A 19,841-nucleotide genomic window follows, 5' to 3' on the forward strand; every position below is an offset into this window, starting at 1 on the left:
GAACAGCCATTATTATTTTATGCCAGTAGAATGATGTTTCAAATATTTTATAGATTTTTAAAGTAGTCATATGAATTAAAATAGTCATTTAAAGTAGTCATATGCATTTAAAGTAGTCATATGCATTGTAGTAGTCTTGAAGTAGTCATATGCATTTAAAGTAGTCTTATGGATTGTAGTAGTCTTAAAGTAGTCATATGCATTTAAAGTAGTCATATGCAAGTATTCCTGTCTTTAAAGTAGTCATATGCAAGTAGTCACATGCATTTAAAGTAGTCATATGCATCTAAAGTAGTAGTTTAAAGTAGTCACATGCATTTAAAGTAGTCTTTTAAAGTTGTCATGCCTTTAAAGTAGTTATATGCAAGTAGTCATTCCTTTAAAGTAGTCATATGCAAGTAGTCATGCCTTTAAAATAGTCATATGCAAGCAGTCATATGCATTTACAGTAGTCATATTCATCTCAAGTAGTATTTTAAAGTAGTCATGCCTTTCAAGTAGTTATGTGCTTTTAAAGTAGTTTTTTGTCCAATTAATCATTTTGTCTTGATCCAATAGTAAATTTCATGACAGTAACATGTATATGTTTTGCATATTCTGATAATAACATGTATGTACTTGTACAAGGGCAACCACCAGTGTATTTGCATATTTATAAACAATTTCTTTAAACTGAGAAGCATTTTTGGGGCAATTATGTAAAAAAAGCTAAATTTTAAGCATTTAGTCCAGGCTTTAAGTGTCTGTTGCTCCTGTGTTAAACACATTCTTTGTTTTCAGGTTACACATTTAATTAATATAAACTATACCATAAATTGACGTTTCTGATGTTTGTACATGTCCAAAATGATAGTACTTTATTAGTGTGTGAACACTCACTCTGATATAATTTGATACACTTTCCAAAAGTCTTGATATTAAGCTTTTTGATTTTATCCAGAAAGTCATCGTAAATCTCTCCCTAATTAAGACTCAATCTGCATTGGTAAGTTTGTGTTTTGAAAAACAGAGAAAAGCAGTTTAGACTTCCCAATTAAATATTTTTTGGCTACATTTTTTAATGTCTATAATATTTAGCTAACATCTTGCACAAATATCTTGAATAAAATCACTTAATTTGTAAAAATACCTTTTGTGTTAGAGTGTTTGATCTTGTGTCTGTTTAGCAAGTCACCTTCCTGCAATTAGAAAAACACAATACCTGTCTAATTCTTAGCTTGGGGTACTCAGGAAGAGGGTGTCAGTGACATCTGCATATTTGCCCCAAGGTGTTTAAATAAGCACTCAAAATAGATGTAATTAACATTATTTGACACCACTAATACTCAATTTAGTGCCATACCTATGTTTTGTTTAATAATTAGCCTTGCAATATATAAAGAGTTTACATCTTGACTGTACCAAACAGTTGGTGAAGTGACAAGCATTTGGGAAGAGATATTCATCATTGGCTTTACATTGAAAGGGAAAGCTACAGGTAGGTGTTTTGAGATTAGTTTTTACTGCTTTAAGGGGTGGGTGAAATATCATGAAATTTCATAAAATAACATTAAGTATAAAAATGGTGAGATATTGATCCAGCTTGGAAAGAATGGAACTATTATGCTAAAATTAGGTTGCCATAATTTATACTTCTTTTTGTTTGTATTGATGAAAATACTTACTTGCCAGTGCATCATACAACTATGAGTGAGAGTCAAATGACTTTATCTATGCATCAGTTATGTATGTCACTGTGACCAACATTTAATACATAATTGATTTGAAGCTGTGATTTCTCATGGTCATTTTATAGGGTTATCTACTTGTGTAAATACATTTGACACCATCCTAAATCCAAAAATTAATTCCTCACTTGTGAAAATTTTGAAATGGGGCTAGCAGTACAGATTCAGTTAACAAAGTTCATGACTGCCATATTTTGTTAATGGGTTTAAAATTTATTTTTCCTTTATTTGATATTAATTTTGTGGAGTGTTTCAATGTTTTCACGTGTTGCTATGTATATCACACAAGTAGACTTTAATGCAATTTTGGAGATTAGGAGTTTGTACTTGGAATAGTTCCCCCCCACCCATTGAACATTACATTGTCATTTCTTTTTTATTTTTACAATGTTTTTCAGCTTTTAGATTACTTAAGTATATTTGTACAATGGAACATTTGACAGGTCATAAAATATTTTTTTATGAAAGTATTCAAAGATGTCTTTTTGGTTGTTCTTTTGATAAATCAGATGGTTCTTTGGATATTTAGTTTAAACTTAATTAAATACTTTAGTATTGGTTATACAAAGCTCTGATAACATAGTCTGTATTTTATTTTATTTTATGACTGGTGACATACTTTAGTCATATATGTAGAGAAAACTAGGGAAATTATTAGATAACACAAAAGCAGATTAAAAGCTAAACCCAGAATTGTCACATTTGTTTCATGGCCCATATATAATATTTATTCTCTTTCTTCAGACCACCAACTTGTACCTTAATCAAATAATTAAAATGTAAATATAAAACATGTAATGATCAGATGAGCTTTGTTTTAGTAGACAAAGGTTTAAGTATATGATGTTAATGCCCCCTTGTTGACTGCCTTGATTAAAATAATAATAATCACCAGAATTTTAAACTTTTATAAATAAAGTCAGTTAAACATTTGGTTACACTTAATTGATTCACAATTATTATATCTCAGTTATGATATCAAATATAAAAATGCTTATATTAAATATCTTTCAAGGTATATTTATTTTCTTAATTATAATTGATGAATGCAATTGCTATCTGTTTATGAATGCTTATACTGTATTATTGACCATGAGACCATGACATGTAATTAACAATGTAATTAACAATGTAATTAACAATTAAGATGGATTGAACAATAATTACTCGAGGTAACTGAAGTCAGATTAAATTAAATATTACTTATTCTACAATTTAATATTAATATATCTTGAAACAGTTTAATCATGATTGTTGAATGCTCAACATCAATCAAAAACTTCCTGAAGAAAATTGTCCTCCTGTGATTTTTTACATGTACTAAATTGGGTCAAGAAAAGAGGATATCAGATAGTTAATACTGATAATAAATGTCAATAAATAAAATATTTTATTACTTTTAATAATATTGAGAGAAGGAATAAGAAAGCGCAAAGGTGCAAACTTTTATACTATAAAACTAATAATTATAATTGTCTCTTTTTTAATATAAAAAAGGTGTTTATTTAACTCAATTAGCATAATGGCCTTACATGGAGAGATTCATTTTAAAATCAGAACACTGATCAGATTCACACTGGTCAACACATGCTTAGTCTGAGTGTTTATATATATGTTACCTTGGAGTTCAATTAAAAATTAGTATAACAACATGATAAGGCTGCACAGTATTGATTAAACAGTATATAATTTAATTAGTATGGGATTCTGATTCTTTCCCTATATTTCAGAGTAAATGACTGTTGAAATAAATGTACAAAGATCTATTAAAAAAAGGAAGTGACTGTTGAAAAAAACATGTTTAAGTACATGTCATCATTGCCATTTTAAGAGAAATACAATAATGTCCACATTATTATTATATAAATCATGGGCTGTCTCCGAAACCATTAAGGCAAACCATTTATTTTAGCATGTATGTGCAGTGTTTATACTTAATAAATATTTCTTGAGAATGAGATATTTTTTCTATAACATTAACCACCTTCATTAAATCACTTGTTTGGAAATAAACAAAATGGCCAGTGACCTCATACAATTAAGACACAATACCTTCAAATTTCTTAGCTTGGTTTTTCTGTATAATATGCCCGATGGTGTTTAGATAAGCTGTGAAGAAAAGATGTAATTGATTTCATATGGCACCCCTAACACTCAGTTCAATGCCAAGTATTGAAATAACCTTCATTGTGTTGATATTTCTCTAGCAGACAATATCCTCACTATATGTTTAATAATTAAACAAGATATAGATCAGGTTTGCCTCTAGCAGTATCTACCAATAGGATTATTACTGGTGAAGGGTGTGCAATCTTAAAGCCCAGATATACTTAGTATTGTCATTTAAAAGAAATTTTCACCATCTGCTTCTTACTGAAAGAAGAGTTATAGCTGACTGTATTTTAGATGTGCGGGGGAAAATAGTAAAATATAAAATTTCATAAAAAAACATTAGATATCAAAAGTGTGAGATAGCGATCCAACTAGAATTTTTTTTAAATTTGGGATTTAGGTGAGTATGTCATACAACTGTGTACAGTCATGTGACTGTATCTATGGATCCATTATTTTTGAGTCCATCATCACATTTTTAAAGTAGGACATGCCTGGTCTGAGCAGTTTCACAAACATTCTTGTGAATAGTATGTTTTATATATGACACCATTCCAAAACATGTTACTGTGACCTATGTTGCAGTTCTTCACTATCTTGAAAGTTTAATTATAATTTTAGAATTGAATTTTTATGCACTTGTCTTTTAATCACATTGAGTATGTCATGACGTAATACTCTGACAAATAAAAAAACATTTTGTTTGTAACATCCCATTCACCTGCTTCTAGTAAATTGCAAACATTTCATTACTTCATTTCATTTCAACTTGGTAGCAATGCTGTCAGCAAACTTCTATGATGCTAAACCAATATTAAAATGTTTATACAAAATTATTACCAAGCAATCATTGGTCTTGATCCAGTGTTATCTGTTGTTGTTGTAGGGTTTAACGCCATTTTTCAGCACACAATAGGCTATACATGGTGGCCAATATTAATGGTGGAGGAAGAAACCTGGAAAACCCCAGAAAGAACCACTGACCCACGAGAAGCTACTGGCAAGCTTTCTCACATACCCACATTGCCTGAGACTCAAATCCACACAGACAGGTGAGATGGCAGTGATCCATATTGGAGAGCGCTTTAGACCACTCGGCCACTCTGGTCACCAATGTTATCTGTACAGGCAAGCTAAACTGTATAAACTGCATGTCATAGAATTTGCTTCTTTTTTATGCTGTATAAATATCATTGACAAATAGCATTATTTAAAACATCACTGGAAACATTTGGCATGTAATCTGTATCTAAACTAAACTGATCATGGTTTCTTGTTTATTTAGGTTGGTGGTGTGTAGATTGCAGAGTACAATGGATTTATTTGCAGTGAACCAGGAATATTTCAGTAACAAATTCCGCCCTCCCATCTGGATACCGAGGCTTCAGCCGGTAAGTGACTTATAGTTTCCGCTCAAAAGATTCATGTATCAATCCAGGTCCTTAATTCACCTACCACTTGCAGCACACCATCATTATTTTGATACTGTTCTTAATTTCAAAGAAGCTTGTTAGTTCTGGATGGATGGTTGAGTTATAAAATCCCCTATGTAAAAATTGAAAGATGGGACACAATTCCTGCAGATTTTTTAATTTTCAACTTTTTTAAACCACCACAAATATATTGGCCTGATTTAAAACAGGATAGTGAAAAAAAAAGAAATCAGAAAATTATCAATATTCAATTTATTATGAAATTTTATTTTGTACAGTAAAATTATAGCTTAGATTTAAAGTACTGACATGCTAGAGTGAAAATAATACTGTTCGTTATGTTTCAGATGGTTTCTCATACCCCATAATGCAGCTTAATATATGATGATTTATGATTATTAACAATGGAGTTTGCATTCCAACAAGTAAAATCTTGGCATCATTTTTCTAAATACATCATACAATAAAAAATTGAAGTGTTAAATTCATTATAGAAGGATTTATTGCAATGGATTAAAAGTGTATATAGTGATGCTTATGAAAGGGAGGTAACAAAGCATATGCACATGCAATTAGTCTTTAGATCAAAAGGATCATTAGGAATCTTAATAAGACTCCTTGTCTGCTAAGATCTAACATCTAACCAGCATGCTTACACTTATGTGATTTATCTACTCCATGGAAACTGACACAAAACTTCAAAGGGACAAGGCTGACATACATAGATGTATATTTGTGTTGGTTCAAAAAGTTTAAAATGGGCTAAACTTCAGATGAAGTTGGGATGTCCTGTTTTTCATTTTTCTTTGTATGTATCTGGTGTACTAGTATGGCAGTCATGAAGTCATTATAAATTTGTTTGATTATTGTTGCTGGAGACTTGCTGACATTTGAAGAATGTTACTGCATTCAACAAACTTTATGAGAGCCACAGCAAAGAATAAAATAGTGAGTTCCATCTCTTGACTATTTTAATAGGATGACAAAACAGACAGAGGTAATGCAGTTGGTTATGAAAATGTCGCTTGCACAGAAATTTAGGGAAATATTTAGAGAGCCAAACCAGTTGGGTATTGAAATTTATACACAAGCATCCTGCTGGCATAAGAATTATGGTAAATTATTGCATTTGGTCATTGTGCAGATGTTTGTCAGGTAATTGATGTCAGACACACTTTGGCCTCTTGTTCCTTTTTGCATTAACACATGTTACCCAAATTTAATGATGATTAACTGCTGTATAGACTTATTATTGCCCTACATGTTGCATGAATGTTTTGTTAAAATTGTTGCACCAGACGTCTGTAATCAGTGCTCAAAGATATTTTTTTACATTATAACTCCACAAACCAGTGCTACTGTTAAGCACTTCTGTCTAGTACAGGTTCCTTGCTTCCTAACATACCTTAAAATCTTACTGGGTTACAAAAGTATTATAAAAGCAAGTTATTAATGTGTATACTATTTACCATACGGTCCTCAATTATGATTACATATGGCAAACAAAATAGAAATCTGGGCAGCAAGTCATAAATTCATTGCTTAAACTTACAGAAAGGATGTCAAATACAAACGTTATTTTATTACAAAGCAAGCCAACCCTGGAAACTGTCATTTTGTATTCTTGTAAGTGTGTAGATTTTTTTTTAATGATGTCGGCTGACATAAGGAAGCCAACTTTGGTTCCTCTGGATTCTTTTAAATTTGCCTATTTTAAAAAAAAGTTTTACAAAGTCATCCAACATAGGGAAGACTATATTGATTCCTTTTTACCTGTATTAACGGGAATTTTGAAAATAAATTGAAACAATGGAACAGTGCTGAGAGTGACACAATCTAGTGTGTCATGCATGCATATTGATATACGGTTGAACAGTAAATTAGTTTCCAATAGTTTTATCTAAATGTTCCCTATCCAATAGTTTATACTGTTTTATTTTTTAACAACAAGAAGCATGTACTTTGTCTTGCACATCATTTCTTGTTGGCATCCTGTATTGGTGGGAATTCATAGCTAAGAAGAAGTAATAGCATTGTATACATCTACGTTGAGTTATTAAATTATTATTTCTTCTTTACACTTGATCATTTTTTAAATTCTTTTTGTGCAAGTATAACTGCTTTTAATCATGTAATGCAAATCTGATGTAGAAAGAAAACTGTTATGGCCAGTGTCCTTTAAGCATTTACAATTGTTTTCTATTATCTACTATTACCATTTTTCAAACCACTAGCTGTATCAGGGTTTTGGTGTTATAATTGTTGTCTTTATCATCACACACCATGTTTTGGCAGGTCAAGATAAGGACAATACATTTTTGATTTTCTTTATCACAGTTGAAGCTATCTCAGGTATATTAGACTTTTTTGACAAGCCTGATTAACTTAGAATACAAGATGGGCCCAATCTGAAGTCCGGGGCATTGGGCTATTGGAATTTTTGGTCACTGATAAAATAATCTGATGGCATTATTGTGTCTTGTGTAAAGCAGTTGGAACGTAACACTAAACAGGCTTCATAACATTTTAATCCAGGGTTCAATACCCAGTTCCAGAATATATTACCTAGCTGGTGAGATCCCTTTATTTTTGTATTATCCACTCCATGACCATATCTAGCTATCAATGGCAGCATGCCGCAACGATGGCACACATCAACATTAAATATGGTTTTCCTTTTGTTTACTAAAAGATTATATTTTGTTTCAGCCAATGCCGCTACTTTTTTTCCGGATTGAAGAGGAGATCAGGAACAGCATGAGGCTGATAAGGAACATCAGTGGAACAATCCAAATATGCACCCAGCTTCACTCCCTTCTTGAAGCTGTCATAATGGCCAGGAACTGTCAGGAAAATGAGGATGTTATTATTTCTCTTCTTCAGAAGGTATGAAGAACAGAGGGGAAGTATTTTTTGTATAAAGTATTGGTAATATATAGTGACCCCCTGAGCCATTATTATTGCTTGATTTTGTACTTTAGATAATAACCATTGGTAAAATGTAAATTGATTGGATTATTGCTTTTGTCATAATTGCAACAAAATCATTGTATGAGTTGTCACCCAACAAGTAGAGCACAGTCAAGGAGTTACAATAGTTTTAGTTTTTTGCCATCCTCCAAACTAATTATTTTCTCACTAATTCAAAAAGAATAAATTTACTTTAATTCCAACAAGATTGTTCTTATTGACATCATTCTTGAGGGTCATCAGTTACATGTATAGTACAGTCTTGAAATTTGTCTGTTTCTAACTAGGAAGCAATGGGAGATAGATATCCTTATTATCACAATCCTGTAACAGTTGTCACATGGATAGGAAAAAGTATTTACCATGTTAGCCCATGCATCTGTTGTCTACCCATTGTTCCATCTCTTTCTGTCCAAGGACAACTTTTTGGGTGAAATTTTTGTGTGTATTTTGAGCAGTTGGCCTTTTGGATTTGACACCACTATTTACTGCTGCTGTCACCTATCATCATTTTTTGTGGGGGACCAATTTTCATCATTTTTATTGTTGCCCCGAACCACTAATTTAAATCCCCAAGAAAAAGCGATCGAAGTAGGATGATGATTCCCCCCCCCATTTTCTTTCAATGTTATATTCATAGAGATTAACACAGCTACTAGTGTTTGAAAAATCGGTCAATACTGTATTTCTTGAAACACTATTATTAATGCAACACTATGTATATACACTAATTACATCAGAGTAGTAAAGCTCACACTTCACATTGTTTTGATAAATCAAGGTCAATACTGTAATCTTGTAATTAAATATTAGCTTTTACATGTGTAATTAACCTTTTGAGGCAAGAATTTAAAATCATTTTATATTGTTTCAGTGCACATGCGGGAGGTCGTGGGTTCGCTCCCCTTTTGAGTCATACCAAAGACTTGCAAAAATGGTACTAACAGCTGCCTCACTTGGTGGTGCTCAATATTAAGAGATTAGTTTTAGGATTGGTCGGCCTGGTGTCAGGATAATGTGACTGGGTGGGACATCTTATCGGATGTCTGAGGCATGATGATACAGAGCTAGACATCACTATAAACTGTTACACTGCAGATATCGTAGTGATATGACTGAAAGATTGATAAAAAATCAAAATCACAAAACATATTTTTGGACAAAGCTGTTGTATCAACATCGTGTCAGTCAAGTCACTCACAAATGCTTCTCATGTAAATAATCCCCAAATTGACGAATTAAACAAGTCCAGCTTTCTCAAAATAACTGATAATATGGTCCGATCTTTCACTCATTGTTGCGTGTGCTGCAGTTATCCATTCAGCGTGAATTGGCTTGATTAATGAGGTTGCAAGGTTTACTAATACTGTGCACTGATCGTCACCGATAACATCTTTTTCCGTAATGGCGTATATGATTCGTTTAGCATACCACTCATGGAAGGGTGACTTTAATTCTTTGTGCTCTTTATTTACTGTCAAGTCTAGTGGTTGAGGCAAGAGGCAGGCACAAACATTAGCTGTCTGGTAAGAAAGCTCCTGTGCCATGTTCACAGCTTCTGACAGGTTAGGAAGTCCAAGAACCAAGTGGGGTCTAAGTCGAATTTTACTACTCTTAAGCCACTGTCTTAATGCCATCATCATCAGAAAGTACTGATGGTGCAACTTGATGGACAGTCGTTTAAATATGAGATCATTCTTATGTACTTTAATAACTGATTGGCTCACTGTTTGTTGGCTGCATCAGCTTCCCTTTGATGTTGATCACTCAAATGAAAACACAGCAAAAATGATTAATCTTGACAGTTGTTTTATCCGTGCTCATAGAGATGGAAGCATTGTTTTATTGGTTTTGGCTGTGTCAGCTTCAGCTGATGTTATTTACTTGGTCGAAAACAGTGTAAGTATTGAACTTGCCAGGTCTTTGATTTGTGCTCATACAGGTGGTAGTATTGTTTTAAACATGAAAGTGACCACCGTTAGTTTTATTCTTTTTTATTTTAGGTATTTGTAGAGGTTCGACTATTATGCAAACTTTGACTTACATAACCACCATTTTAAGTACCCATGAAAATGCCTTCGTTTACAAAACCACGAATATTGAGCCCAATGAAAATAAATGATACTACATCTTGTCACGGGGCATACAATAGTGTACTGCAATGATGTTGAAAGGTCAAGGTCACATTGGTCTGTTTTTACGTATTAGACTTTAAACGCATTGACCAGTATACAGTGAAAGCATGTAGACTATATATACTTTAATCAACATTATCCCTAATTAATTCCCACCTAATTAAAGTGCTTGAAAATTTATGTCCATGAAAAGTATTTGAATTTGTTGATGAAATGTGTTTGTTTGTATTAAGGATGAAGGGAGATGTATTGCTGTTTTTATTCCAGGCGATGGAGGGGTTTCTGGGCAATGACACAGTAACGAAAGACCATGAGTTGTTGAGGCTTTGCAGAGGTTGTTACTTGAAGGTCCTAACGGGGCTGCAAGACATGCATTTATATGGACCTGATTGGACCAGTAGACAGGTCACCAGGTTAGTTATCATAGTTACAACTGCATTCCACATTAAAGGCACTGTCCAGAAACGTTTTGCGAATTTAAACCAAATACTTTTACTGGTTCTGATTTTTTACATAAGTTATTTGAGGTTAAAATGTCAGTCTTATGTATTTGCGATAAAAAACCCTGGAAATGAAATCCTTGTGTAGATGACTACTTTCCAATATGTATGATATAACGGGACTGAATTATATTCTACTATACTTTTGCCAAATGCCCCTTTAGCAGTTTGCACTGCTCCTGCATTATTTTATTCAGTGGGAAAAATTAACAGCAAAAATAGGTTAAGAAGGACAAAGCACGTGTATGGTTCGTTACGTTCCAGGGTCTATGAATGGTGTCTGTACAAATTTCATACTGCTAAAATTTTCTCACGCGTTTTCGTGTACATTTATCCATTGTAAATAATTAATGCTTGTGCACCTATTCACTTTCAATTTTCATCAAATAAAGTGGACATTATTTACTGCTCAACTGATTGCATCTAATAACACTGCCAAGCCCAGCAAACATGTTGGCGGCTTTCGTGTTTTTGATGTTTATTAAATTGTGAGAATCTTTTATCAACCACTGCATTGTCTGCTGCTTGGTTGTGTATGCAGTTAAAGAAGAGACACATGTTGGCTATTTGTTTGGGCAGTGATTGTATACAGAATTAATTGAAGACAATCACAAAGACTCATGGTTCAGTAATATGTAACATTTGCAATAGTTTATTTTGGCATAACACTTCAAGAACCCAGTGAAATTGTTAAATTTCAGAACCAACGCCAACATCATATTATATTAAAATGCATTTGCAAAAACTTCCCCAAAATGATAATAAACGTTTTACACACTATTTCTCGTTATGATAAAAATACATGTACATGTATTTAAAATTTCAGAAACCATGCCATGATCGTATTATTCAAATTCATATGCAGTCACTTCCCCAAAATGATAACACATTTTTTATGCACTATTTCATGGACTTGGGAACAAAAATTATTTTTTGACGTGTGAAATTTCAGGAGTCACAATATGACCACATTATCCAAATTCGCATTATCATGGGATGCGTTATGGCGGTTTGCTCTGTATCTAACATTGCCATTATTTAAAACCAAACAGGAGTTTTGCTTGTAAGTTATTTTCTAATTCTTAAAAAATACATGGTGGAGTAGTGAGATCTTTTGAACTGCACATGAATGGAAGATTGAGAATAAGTGGTTTTAATTTCTAGTTCTAATATTTTTCAAAGAAGTATGTGGAAAAAGTATGACCATCATTCTTATAATATGTGCAGTAATTTATTTGAAGAATTTTAAATTGTACAAATTCATAAAAATAATCTGACCATCACAAATATGGATGCCATGATAGGATAGAAAGTCCCATTTGGACTATGAAATATAACTATTATGGACCCACTAGTGACAACCAGCATATAAATTACAAACTAATTAATGAAATTATGAGATTTGGTGCCTTTTGAAATCCCCATTTAGCTATTTGTTTATGCCTTTTCTGTTTTTTTTTCTCTTTCTGTTTCCTTTATGGAGTTTTTACGTGTTTCTTTTTCCTACATACAGAATCCTGACACACCATCGTGAAGATAATAAATACAACTTTGAACTGGTAGATCTGCTGGTCAGCTATCGGCTGATTGACCTGAATCTGTATGACCCAAGTCTTGTGTGGCTGATGGACGGTGGCAAGAATTCCATGGCAGTCAATTTTGCCATGGATCTTGTACAGTGCTACTGCATTAACAGGGGGCTCCAAAGTTTTGTCTCTGTGGTAAGCTAGTAGTGTAGAAGGAACAGTTACCATACAATGAAAATAGACATTAATTCTTTAGTCGTTGAAAATAAAAATGAATTATATCTAAATTTGCCAACTGTTGTTAGTAGGTTTATTTTGGAGGTATAACTTGTTTCTAACTGGAACAGCTACAGACCCTTAATCCTAATACCCATTAAATGCAAAATGGTAAATCATGTAAGTGCCTTATACATGTACATCATTTGCAGTTCTCCCTTGATAGCTCATGCACAATGGGGTCAACAGACATAAACCACACTATAAACGAGGGCACGAGTTACCAAGAGACCTCCAAAATTGACAAAATGCACTTAGACATAGAGAAAACCTTGGTTTTATTTTTTAGAAAACTGGGCTGACTGAATTACAATCACGTCGAAAAAATTGTTAATGATGTGGAGTTTCTAAACAACTTTGTTATTTTATCTAAATAACATTTATTTTCAAAATGTCCAACATATGTATGATAGTTTAAACTGGTTTCAACAATGATCATGCATATCATCTACATCGAAACTCAATTTTGATATTGTTCACTTAGTACAATAGTGACGTCGTGATTTCGTAAAACTATTTATCATCCTTAGGATATCTCAATGTGCCAGTTCAGGAAGTCTCTAAACTTGCTTGCCCACAATGGTCTGTATCCGTGAAACCAAGCTCTTTATTTTACAATGTATTCATTTCACTTGGTTGCCATGCAGTCTTTAATCAGTTATGAATGAGTCCATTAATTTAAGTTAGTTTATGTTACATACACAATAACAGTGTTCGATTGATTGGATGAAGTGAGTTAACCCGACATACAACCTGGGACGCATGGTTTTAGGTATATAGGATTTGCATGCGTTTTACCTTTTCTTTTCTTTCACCTCCTTTACTTGATTCAAAATACATAATTATTGTGATAATACAAAGGAGGCCAACTTTTAATTCAGTGCAACAATACAAATGCTTCAGCAAATCAGTTATCAAAACATGGTCAGTATATAATCAGGTTCTCAGAGAAACGCTTGTGGACATGACTGTTACAGTAGATTGCCACATTTTACATTTTAATACACATTGCATTTATGATGATTACACTTAAAAGGAATGAAAAAAAGGAATTAAAACACAAATTTCATTTAATAAAAAAATTTAATTGGCATTGAAATATTAATGTATTGCCTACAACCAGATGTGGCATTATCATTGATCAAAAAAATGTAGCCAGTTATATGGCTTCATATTAAAAGTTATAATTTAAAATTTTCAGGTCCTATAAAGTGATCGATATATCAGTGTTTCAGTTTCCAATTTTGATCACAATTAACTTCAAGTTCAAGAATTAGGGACCAATTTTTTTGCATATTTTCTGGTTTTATAAATGGGATCCATGCTCGACCCCACATTATAAGCGGGTTCACAAGTTATCAGGGCGCGAGTTATCAAGGGAGTGGTGTGCTTTACATCTGACAACTAAGGTTTTGAATTAAAAATACAAAGCTCAGATGTCTGCTTGTCTTAATTTCAGATTGAGTTAAGTTCCACTATTAAAGCCCTGACACTGATCGCTGCAAAACCAGATCTAGCTCCAGAGGGGTAAGTGTGCTTCCTTCCTTTTCTGCTATACAATTAAAACATTTGTGTTTAGAAAACAGTTGGGATGTCAACATCAGAGGTTTCTGCTTTCAAATTAATAGTTGCTCACCATGTTATAAGATTCAGTGAGCTTATGGGTTTGTTCTGTGTCACCATTGACTTCTAACAATGGCATGGCTTCTGAAACAACCATATGGAAAAGCTAGTTTTATATTTTTTCATAACAACTGTGCCATGTTTGACAAAACTTGGTTGGCTTGTCTCTTACCCCATACACTTTATAATATTTTCTGAACAGCATCTAACTGCTCCGGTGGCCTAATTGGTTTGAACATCTGCATCGGATGCGGGAGGTCATGGGTTCGAACCCAGTCAAGTCATTCCAAAGACTTATACAAAAATGGTACTATGAAAAATGGTACAAGCAGCTGCCTCACTAGGCACTCAACATTAAGAGGTTAGTGTTACAACTGGTTTGCCTGGTGTCAGGATAATGTGATTGGGTGGGGCATGATTATGCATGTCTGCGTTTTGATGCCCCAGTGTTAGACATCACTATAAACTGTCACTCATAGTTGTGACTGAAACAGCTACGTTAAAAATCCAAACCACATACACACGTGCTGTTCCAAGGACACACCTAAACAAATAAACCAGTCTGGCCTGTTAATGTACGATATTGATTGCTTTTATTCTTTATGCACATTTTATTGTTCATTGGTGTAATCAGCCTGAATAACAGTACAATTATAGCAGCCATAAAATTGTATTTTGGGGTCCATATTTTCATTTTGCTTCATTTGTTATTTTTAATGAATAATAATCTTGACAATGGCTTTAATTACAAGATTTTGTTTCGAAATTGTCACAATTTCTAAACAGAAAACTTTTCCATTTCTCACTAATAAAAAAAAATATCTGGACTCCCCTTGCAGCCTTACTGTACTGATAAAAGACCTGCATCGAACTGATGGGAATTTTGGTGTGCTGGACCAACTGCACGGAGACCCCAATGCCAGAATGCAATCCAGTATTTCACAGGCTCGCAGGATAGATGACCCGCATGTGCTTTGTGAAGAGATAGAGTTCATGATATCAGAATGGGTCAACATATACCAATCCCGACCTGCTTACAGAAAAAGTCCCGTGGCTTTTTCAGCGTTCTTGCGACAGGTACAGTATATTAAGTCTTTACATATTTTGGACATTATCAATTCATTATGTAAATGGAAGCTATATATTTTGTGAATAATGGACGTTTTGTGAAATTTAGTTATTATTAACATGAAAAAGTACCAGCGTGAGCTTGATAAAATAAATTTAGCCATAAATTTGTACTATTTCTGCAGTGGTTTGACTTTGCATACAGAACAGTACTGCAGCAGTAATTGTCATTTATTAGACATTTTGGTTCCTGTGCTGATTTATATTGACATGATTTGTACAGAACCAAGTGTCTGTTTCACCTCCAAGCAAAATTAAAGCCTTTATGATTTAAATTTTTGTTCCCAGGTGCTACGTATTGTGGCTGGAGTGTTACTACAAGATCATGAGGTCAAACAGACAGCATTTAATCAGCTTCCATACCAGAGAATTTTCATTAGGTTTTTCATTGAACTCAATGCTGCGGAGCCTATCCTTGAAAACATCAACTTCCAAGTGCTTAATACCTTCTGGTATGTGTTTCCATTTTTTAATTCTTGGCAAATTATCGATTTATTTTCATCAAAAATGACTGCATAGATTCCATCGTTTTTTTACTCTCTCCCACCATTTTGTATTTATTGCCACATTTGGGAAGTTATTTAATTCTCAAACCATTTTTATCATTAATGCAATCACCATATTTTCAGATAACCATTTTAAGTGATTGGCATTAATGCAGACACCATAATTCACATGCCCTTTCAGATGGCCTCTTGCATTTATTATTGTCAATGCAAACACCATTTCAGTGGATCTTTTATGTGATTGACATCATTTTAATAACATCCTTCATCTTTGCTTTTGTCATCAATGATAACTATCTCAGAAAGATTGGTATTTACCAAAACCTTGATGAGCAAGGCCATTTTCAGATTGTAAACCACAAGTATCCTTTTTGAATATGTGAATATCTGCAGGAAAACCAAATTTACTTAATGGACACTAACATAGAATATTCAGAGTTTTATTAAGAGGAAATTATTCATTCCTGAGAGAAAACATTAATTTGTAACTCATGAGCATATGATATGGTTATGTGTCCATCACCCATTATGCATCACTACTCTAAAGGCCTTTTCCAGTATTGCTTGAAATTGGAAAATAGTTTTATATCATCGGTATGTTGTACAGATTTCGGTATGAGTGAGATCTATGCATCTTGCTGAGGTCATCTTGCATCTGCTTAACTGATCTTATTACCACTCAGGAGACAATATGTATGATCAGATTTTGTCTCAGTCTTAGGAAATATGCATGTATAATCAAAATCAGAAGTTTGGTAATGAGCAGTGCTTATTAATGAGGTTGTTAGCAGAGAGGCCAATCATTCTGGATTATACTGAATTATAATGAATTTGTTTTACGTTTTGAGTTTTCTTGGGATTCAGGTACAAATGTACTTAAGGATCAGTATAAGTGACTGGTCACAAGAATACAGTTTCACAACTGTTACTGACTGTGAAAAGATAGTATATGTTGTTGTTCTTGTTGTGGGGTTTAATGCCATTTTTCAGCATATACATGGCGGCCAGTATTAATGGTGGAGGAAGAATCCAGGAAAACCCCGGAAAGAACCACCGACCCACAAGAAGCTACTGGCAAGCTTTCTCACATACCCACATTGGCTGAATCCGAGACTCAAACCCATGCAGACAGAGGTGAGATGGCAGTGATCCATAACTGAGAGCACTTTAGACCACTTGGCCACTTGGGGCCCCTAAAGAAATGTGTAGGCTTATAGAAATACTCTTAACAAGTGTGTTGGCCATTCTGGACAAGAAAAAGTCTAGATAAAGAAAATTTCATGTTAAAATTCTGGGTGAGATTCCTTATGGATAGATATTTCTGGGTAAGGATGAAAATTTTGATCATTTAGATCATGGTTGAGGCAGTAAATATTGATGCACTTTGCATATGTGCAAGATGATATTGTGGTGAACGCATATGCAAGATGATATTGTGGTGAACTTGTATGCAAGATGATATTGTGGTGAACTCATATGCAAGTTAATGAGCTTTCTTCAATGTTCTTTTAATTGTTTTAGAAATTTCATCCTATATTTGTTGGATTTGTAGATCTTGCTTCACATTTGTTCATCCTTTTCCTTTTCAGCAACTTGTTACATGTTTTGAATCCTACTAATACCCCAAGATTTGCCAGTGCCTGGCTGGAGATTGTGTCACACAGGGCCTTCATGGACAGAATGCTTGTTGACACTCCAGAACAGAAGGTATTGCCCCCATTTTCCCCAGATTTTCAAAAGACTGTTTGTTCAGAGTGTATTCATATCATTTTAAGGGGGACTATGTTCAAAATCTTACAAATGTTGTTGATTCAGTCAACCTCCATAAATCCAAAATAGATTGTCTTTATATTGCAACCTTTTCCTATCAAATCATCAGGGATATGGTGTTGAATTATGTCTACCAACCTATCCATTCTTTCACATCTCTGCCAACCTGAAAATGAGACTTACAGAGATTTTAAAGTAATTATTTGGGGTCTTTTTGAATGTTTTAATATTGTTTATCAACATTAATTTTGTCAGAAGTTAAGTAAGGGATTCCATTTAATTTTGTTCATTATACTTGCTCAGAATTTTGAGATGAGATATGTGTGAGCTCACATGAGAATGATCTAGTATGGATTGTTAAAGGCAAAACACTACAAAAAATACATAAATGATGTGTCATCCCTGCTATCACAGATATTGACAGGAAGGAAAAAACTTTGTTTTTCTTTCCTTTCTTTCAGTTAATTCCACTTAATTATTTTCAACAATTACAAATCTGAGATGTGTCATCAAAGTCATGATTCAATATTATGTCATGGTTTACATTTTCAGAGTTGGGAGATGTATGCCCAGTTATTAATTGATGTCTTCAAGTTCCTGTCAGCCTCTGACAAGAATGCCTGTCTTATGCTGCACAAGGTAAGCATTGCTAAAAATGGGTCTGTTGCAATTTTATCTTTCACAAATTAGTATTGTTATATAGATCATATTATTTGAGGTGTTTAATCCTTGACAGAGATAAGCTGTCCTTTAAAACCCCTTTTAATGCCAGATTTACCTCAGATTTAATCTTTTGGGATAATTTTAAAAAAATCAATGGACAGAATGATTGCCTTCATGTTTTTCAACCATTTAAAAAGTATATTGAATCAGGTCTCTAGAGACCATGCTGATACACTATGACTGTATAACTATATAATCTTTTCACAGGCTACACTAAAAGTGTTAAGAGTTCTGCTACATGACTTCCCAGAGTTTCTGTGTGAGTATCATTATGAATTCTGTGACGCCATGTTACCACACTGCATTCAGATGCGCAACATTATCTCCTGTGCCTTTCCACATAAGATACCTGTGCCAGATCCATTTACACCTGACCTGAAGGTTGACATGCTACCAGAAATAAGACAACCTCCACACATTAGCAGCAGCTTTATGAACATGATTGAGACAGCACCTTTCAAGAAGGTAAGGTATCTTCATTCACAGTGTTCTATGACTTACAGATACCTGATAAATTCATGATTTATGTAACATAAAAAAAATGGTACTCATATGCATTTGTGAAAGCCAATGAGTCTAGATTTTCTCTTTCAAAAATGTTATATATTTGTCCACCAATTTTTCAACAACTTTCTCTCATTCTTTGTAGATTTTACCTGTGTGTATTTGAGAATTATGTTGTGAAAAAATAACCTTGTTTCACTCAGTTAATAACATGTTGAGGATCTTGAAAGTAGTATTAACTTTTATTTTGCTTCCAACTTCTGTAAATTCTACTTTCAGATGTAACAGTTGTGTGATTGTTTTCTTAAAAGTTAACATAGATCTAATTTATGATAACAATTGTAAAATGGATAGGTAGAAAAGGAAAAGCAGTGGCATAAATAAACTGAATAAAATGTCATGCTGTTCTTGTTCACAGAATTTGGATTCCTATCTGAAAAAAGGATCTCCAGCAACCATCTTTCATAAGCTCTCGAGGAACCTTTTGGTGAGCATTAATATCCACCAGTTACAAAATAAATGTGTTTGAATGATTCTTTTTTGCATTCTGTGCAGAAACAAAGCCATTGTAAGATAATTGCCTTTCTAAATCCATGATTCTAGGATCAAAAGTTAGTTTCTATATCAAAGGACAAAAAAGCAGGCCTTTACATGTTTTTTGCTTTATTATGAATATGCATCAACATTGTTTTGATTTTATGTGTGAAAACGTTTTGTTCATTATACATTACATGATAATTAAGGTCCAATTAGCAAACTACAGGGATTTTGTTTAGTATGATTTTCCCAATGACTTGATGATAATTTATCTGGCAACAGTCAGAACCACTGCCATGTCCAGCTAATTTAAAATTACAACCAATGTGTATATTTAACTGTTGTTTGATAAATGTTGTGTCATGTGTAAA

General features: G+C 33.5%; 1 protein-coding gene across 1 annotated transcript in view; it reads left to right on the top strand.

The window, feature by feature from the left end:
* LOC149776469 (uncharacterized) overlaps positions 1-19,462 on the top strand; it is a 58,513-nt gene extending 39,051 nt beyond the window's left edge. The window contains exons 9-19 of the mRNA XM_089941308.1: positions 5,125-5,230; positions 7,982-8,158; positions 10,645-10,790; positions 12,391-12,598; positions 14,139-14,206; positions 15,142-15,379; positions 15,719-15,882; positions 17,526-17,643; positions 18,259-18,345; positions 18,637-18,894; positions 19,352-19,462. Coding sequence (XP_089797434.1) covers positions 5,125-5,230; positions 7,982-8,158; positions 10,645-10,790; positions 12,391-12,598; positions 14,139-14,206; positions 15,142-15,379; positions 15,719-15,882; positions 17,526-17,643; positions 18,259-18,345; positions 18,637-18,894; positions 19,352-19,462 — 1,681 coding nt within the window. The remainder of the gene's footprint in view (positions 1-5,124; positions 5,231-7,981; positions 8,159-10,644; positions 10,791-12,390; positions 12,599-14,138; positions 14,207-15,141; positions 15,380-15,718; positions 15,883-17,525; positions 17,644-18,258; positions 18,346-18,636; positions 18,895-19,351) is intronic.
* Positions 19,463-19,841: the final 379 nt, after the last annotated feature.

The sequence above is a fragment of the Sinohyriopsis cumingii genome, chromosome 18 (assembly GCF_028554795.1).
Source record: "Sinohyriopsis cumingii isolate HCF-2022 chromosome 18, ASM2855479v2, whole genome shotgun sequence".
NCBI classification, from domain to species: Eukaryota; Metazoa; Mollusca; class Bivalvia; order Unionida; family Unionidae; genus Sinohyriopsis; species Sinohyriopsis cumingii.